Source organism: Cynara cardunculus (assembly GCF_001531365.2).
Source record: "Cynara cardunculus var. scolymus isolate 2C chromosome LG 15, CcrdV1, whole genome shotgun sequence".
In the NCBI taxonomy this organism is placed as follows: Eukaryota; Viridiplantae; Streptophyta; class Magnoliopsida; order Asterales; family Asteraceae; genus Cynara; species Cynara cardunculus.
This window is the reverse complement of record NC_037542.1, coordinates 5,039,655-5,045,732: the sequence shown is the minus strand read 5'-3', so window position 1 is coordinate 5,045,732 and position 6,078 is coordinate 5,039,655. Positions and strand designations below refer to the sequence as shown.

Sequence of the window (6,078 nt, the reverse complement as noted above, 5' to 3'; positions counted from 1 at the left end):
ATATTTTATTTATACAACATCAACATCAACATCACGTAGACACGTCGAGTGGTATCCGATTGACTTGAGCTTGAAGGTCTCAGGTTTGAATCCAAGGAGGAAAAAAAATTCTCTTATAGTCACGGAGGCTCACATACGATATGGTACTCGCATAACGGGTTGGATATCCAAGTTAATTAAAAAAAAATTAGAAAAACTACTTCAGTAGTTATTGTCAACTACGTCAATTAGTTTATTTAGATTAGTCAAAAAAAAGTAACGGTTGTATAAATATCTTGTGTGCATTTTTCTACATTTCTTTGTCAAGACAATGATAATTGGAATTTGTAAGTCACAAGACCTCGTCAACTTCCTCGTTATCGTAGTCTTTGCTCTCGGTGTTGACCATAGGACACCTTTGCGATGCAATTTGTGTTTTGAATCATCAAATCGGGGTTCAAACTGCACCATTTATATATTTTAAAAAAATATATATTATATAAGGAAACTACCAAAAATGACCAATTTATACATGATACACTAACAAAATTACTATTTTTCAGAATTTTTTCATAAAATGACCACAAAAAGCGCCCTTGGAGGGAGATTTTACTTTATTGGGGACGATTTGGAGTTTGAGGGTACGGATAGGTCCCACATACATATCATTTGGGGGATAAAATCGCCATTTACTATTGCAAATCACCCATCCGGGGGCGATTTTGACTGTTATTTCGTCCTGTAATGAAAACTTTTTATGACACAACTTTTTGGTTAATTTGACAACTCAATGACGACGTAACTAGACAAATGGGACGATTGTACATGTTAATTTTTTGACGCAACTTTTTGGTTAATTTGACAACTCAATGACGACGTGACTAGACATAGCTGACTAATCCCAGGGCGACCACTCGCTTCGCGAGAAACCCCAAGTCACCGCATTTGAACCTCCGTGGCCACAAGGCATTTTTATTCCTTGCTTGGATTCGAACCTAGGACCTCTAGCCCCCGTCCTGCGGGGTTAAAGACGGAAGATACCACAATTAGATTTTTAAAAGAAAATATAAAATTCAATGCATTATGTAAAATAGAGCAGTTAATAAAATTTACCAAAAGATAATTGCATAACCACAAACGAAGATAACGTGTCTCAAAATACGGTCCCAAATTATCAGTATATCTGCATTAGTCATCAAAAGTTAACAAAAGTATGACATAATGAGTTATCTTCAATATTGTTATCTTCATAGCTCTCACCCCAAAATCACTGATAAGTCAATGCAGAGGAAATGAATGCATTTGTATACTATTAAATTCAATCTGAAGTTAAGTGAACTAGATCTTACGGAGCCTGCTCACCTGTTGAGGACAAGAAAATCTCAGCTGAATTTAATGCTCAGTGAACGGATAATAATAACTAAACAATGAATATGAGATRACAAGTTCAAAAGCAATTTATAACGTTAAGTGATAATCCAAAAGAAAGTCAAAATACCCCGAAGGCATGTCAAAGGTCCGAAGACCAAACCGTCTCACGCGGACGCGTTGTTCTCAAAGGATGATCAGTTCGTTCGGGCATAAGTGAGGAAAGGGGTGCGAACACAACAATCCTCTCCGTGGATTTAACCACGACCACAATTTATTGTCCGATAACGGTTCCTATGATCGATCCATACGCCCTCTATTCGACTAGTCCACTTTTAAGGATTATATAAGTGAGGATGTCATGATTGTTTTAGTCATCATGGAAACATCTCAATACCGGTGCTCCCAATATTGAGTCTATAGTGAAATGGTTCATAAATGATGCAATCTAACAAGTCAAGTGATCAAAATGATCTATCTTCCAAATAATAGCGTACATCATATTTCGAAAGAAAATAAAAGTTCAATAGCATTTAATAAGCACAATGAGAATTTGGAATCAATGTATTCGGATTAGGAAGCGTTATACAAATGGTTATCCCCGTGTCGAGTGAGGTAGTATATCTGTATCTTAATTAAATTTGACAATTAACGTACGATCAAACAGAAATTCACAATCAAGTTTGACTTGTCTGCGTGCCTAACGAATGCATAAACAAGTTACTATTTACAAAACATAAAAACCATAACATAATTATTCTAATAAAATTACTTATGTATTAATGTAATTAAACAATATAGAATTCAAGAAGGACAACCGAATAAGAATTGAAACTCAAACGTAAAACTTAGCCTTATGCTCTTTCGATCTAACCGCTTCCGTACCTCTTCTTTTTAAACATTTTTACCATACTTAGAGACTAATCCAGATTATATTGTCTAAATAAAAGTTGTAATTTGGTGTAATGAGAGTCTGTTAGTTTTGGAATCATCTTATTTGGATCATTCATCTATTTTATATGATTATTACAAAACAACAGATTAATCCCGAATACAGTGCAAACAGCCCAAAAAACACACTGTTTCGAGCCAACTTAGAGTCATAACTGGATTTTCGACCCTTCATGAAAGTTGTATTATACAGTAATATATTTCTAACTACAAAATATGAGCTTATTCTGACTTACGTTTGTGAGTTATACACTATCAAAGTACTAGACTTGAAGCTGTCCAAAATTCCGATTTCCACAATTTTTCCCCAACTCACTTTTAGGATCCTAACTTCAATTATTTGCAACATTTAAATATTCTAAACATACCATAACATACTAAACACCACAAAGAACCTTAATGATTATAATTTTAAACTTGATCATACAATTTTGCTCTTTTAGACATTTAACCGAACACTTAATGTGCGGTTAATCTTATATACCCAATCTAACTATATTGAATCCATAATTTACCCTTTTATTTCTACATCATTTTAGCCAATCCCATCATTCCAAAACATGTATATAACCATAAATTGTAAATATTAATTCATATATAAATCACATACACAATTATAAACTAACCTCAAATACCCTAACATAAACACTCTAATAAAAACGAAAGAAACTTATATTTTTAAGAAGGGTTCAAAAAGTGGATTCCAAATATATAGTTGTTACATCGATTCCCTTAGTAAATTGAGAGAATTTGTAGAGAGAAAATAGAGCTTTTATAATTTCATTAAACAGTTTCATGAAACAATTTCATTAAATTTACAGACGAAGATTGTTTGTACGGTTTTATACAAATTATTTTGTTTGCGTTTGATTCCTCCCCTGTATATACATATACACACACACACACACACACACACACATATATATATATATATATACATACATATATCCATATTCTATATGTCATATACACATACAATATATATGTATATAACACACATACATATATATCCATCATATATGGTTAGCAACCAACACACATAGATGCATTATACATATAGACACATACATGTAGATATGCAAGCACACATATATATGTAAAATATGTATACACATATGTACATATTGAGCAGATAACATATGCACATCACATGCATACATATACATATACATATACATATACATATACATATACATATACATATACATATACATATACATATACATATACATATACAGCAAATTATACAAAATCAATCAAATTAAAATTCATCCGGATAACCAAAACTTGAAAAAACACGAAATTGCATATGGTGGCTTATGGCTATGTGGATTTTAGAATTAAAAAAAAAATTCAAAATCCATGGGTAATTTTAAATTATTTTTTAATGAAATCATCAAAGGATGAGCAACAGACACGTGGAAAATCATTAAATATTTTTTTTCATCCAGAAAAGTACACGTGGTGTGCATTCCATAGTTGTTCCATCGGAAATTACCAACGGATTATGGTTGTCGGTAATATTTGTGGGTAAAGTCTGTAGAGATGCCATTTTCTATGGCTATAAAACATGTCCTTTTTATCTTTATAAATATTTAAATGAAAAATTTACAGCTGCATGTAGAGATGGACAAAAACAAACCGGTCACTTAGGTCAGGTCTAGACCGGACCCGACTTAAACCAAACCGTGAGGTCATCCATCCGGAGTAGATCAGACCGGTAGTCCTAAATTGGCACAAAGTTCTTTGAAGCGGATTGGATAAAGGCCGATCGTTTTTAGAATTTGATAAAGAGTAGATGAGATCAAAACTTAGGCTGAATCAGACCACATCGGCCTATACCTGATCGAATCGAACCGAGTTTTAAAAAAAGATCGATATTTATTATTAAAAATTAGCAAATATATATATATATATATATATATATATATATATATATAATACGATCAAAATCAACACATTTTTTTATAAATCAAAATATAAATTAAGTTAATAGTCTAATGCCATAACTTTGTAGTAAATCGGTCATATATACACATATACACATACACACATGATACATACATTAAATTAAAAATTATACAAAAATTAAATTTCAAACTTTATTACTTAAAGTCATTCCGAAACCCGTCGGCAAGAAAGTCAGTCGTAAATTTGTCGATAAGTGCACTCGCCGAAACGGTTGGTAATAAGGCCACCTGGAAAACCGTCAGTACTAAGGATACCTGGAAAATCCTTCGGTAAAACGGGCACATGGGAAACCATCGATAAAGGGACCCTTGGAAATCTGTCAGTGATGGCCTTTGAAAATCTATCGGTAAAATGACCAAGATTGATTTCCGACAGTTTAGACTTTTCTAACTGACAGAAAATTCCGTCGATAAGCCATCGTAACAAGATGTGTTTTTAAAGAGACTTTGAATTAATAGGGAATTTGGCGGAGTTACCTTTGAGTTGAAGGATCAAGGTTAATAGAGCTACAATAAATGACCTAGCTCGTAAGAATTAGGGGTGTTCGTGGTGCAGATTGGTGTTGTTTAGGGCTAATCATAAACCGCACATATATGCGCTGTGAAGACTTTCCCAAGCCATAAACCACACCATATATGCCTCGAACCGCAAAAAAACTTCTCATACGTGCGAAATGCATGATTAACAAAGGTGTAGTGCAAACTAAATAGTTCGGTAATTAATCCAAGCGAATAAGAAAACCACCAACGTTGTAATTTACTCCCTCTATATATACATTAATTAAAAAGTTCAATTTTTAATAAATATTCAAGAAAGGTCAAAAATACCAGGAGATCTCAGGTTCAAATCCAATGATAAATAAAAAACCCGTTGTGGCCACGGAGGTTCAAAAGCGATGACTCCAGACTATTTGCAAAACAGGTAATCATCCTGAGATTAGTCGACTTTCATAGCGGATCGGGTTTCCAGGTTAATAAAAAATAAATATGCAAGAAATGAAACCAATGCTTACACGTGTCCATTTTGTGCATATGCATGATATAACACCACTGCACCTTTCTGAATCTCAATAAATTCAGTTTTAACTTTAAAGAACCAAAAATATAACACCTCTCTCAAACTGAAACTGGATAACACAACCCACATCCTGTCAAATTTCAAAATGGCGCCTAATCCTTTGCTCAATTTGTCTGCATTTCTCAACTGGGTTTGGGATTTCTTGATCCACCTCTCCTTCTTCCACCATCAGACGGTGTTTCCGGTGACGGAAAACAGCCTAACAGATCCCCCGACCGGCGAGTTGGTCGAGTGTGCAGTGTGTTTATCGAATATCAAAGAAGACGAGGAGAAAGGGGTGCTGAGATGTAAGCATTTGTTTCACCGGAAATGCTTGGACCGTTGCCTCGAACACCGGCACACGACTTGCCCCTTGTGTCGGGATTATCTCGTAGCGCCTCGAATGGTTTGCGAGCTCGGTCGAGAACTCATTGTGTTCAACTTTTGTGATGGTAATGGTGGTTCAGGAGATGACCATTTTGATCAGTGGTGGCTACGTTGATTCGTGTATGATGGATGTATTCATGCATGTTTGTTTTAGCCATGGAAGCTCTTTAACAATGCAATCGTAGTGTCTGCTAGCACCGGGTACGATTACAATTATATCTGTTTAGAAACGATTAGAGGTTACAATTAACCACCTTCGCCAAGGCTTTATCAAATAATTACTACTTCTCTCATGAAAATGTTTTATTTTATTTGACAAAAACTTTTAAAACCATTCGAATATTACTTAAAATTTAAGCTTACATG

The 6,078-nt window shown here is 34.2% G+C and overlaps 1 protein-coding gene across 1 annotated transcript; it reads left to right on the top strand.

Annotated features, from left to right (window-relative positions):
• The first annotated feature begins 5,431 nt into the window (after positions 1-5,431).
• Positions 5,432-5,827, top strand: LOC112528442 (RING-H2 finger protein ATL64-like). Its single transcript, XM_025139470.1, has one exon. It carries the CDS (start codon positions 5,432-5,434, stop codon positions 5,825-5,827), a length of 396 nt encoding a protein of 131 aa, XP_024995238.1.
• The last annotated feature ends 251 nt before the right edge of the window (positions 5,828-6,078 follow it).

Excerpts from the sequence above, each read along its gene's own strand:
- LOC112528442 (XM_025139470.1), top strand. The coding sequence starts at position 5,432 with ATGGCGCCTAATCCTTTGCTCAATTTGTCTGCATTTCTCAACTGGGTT.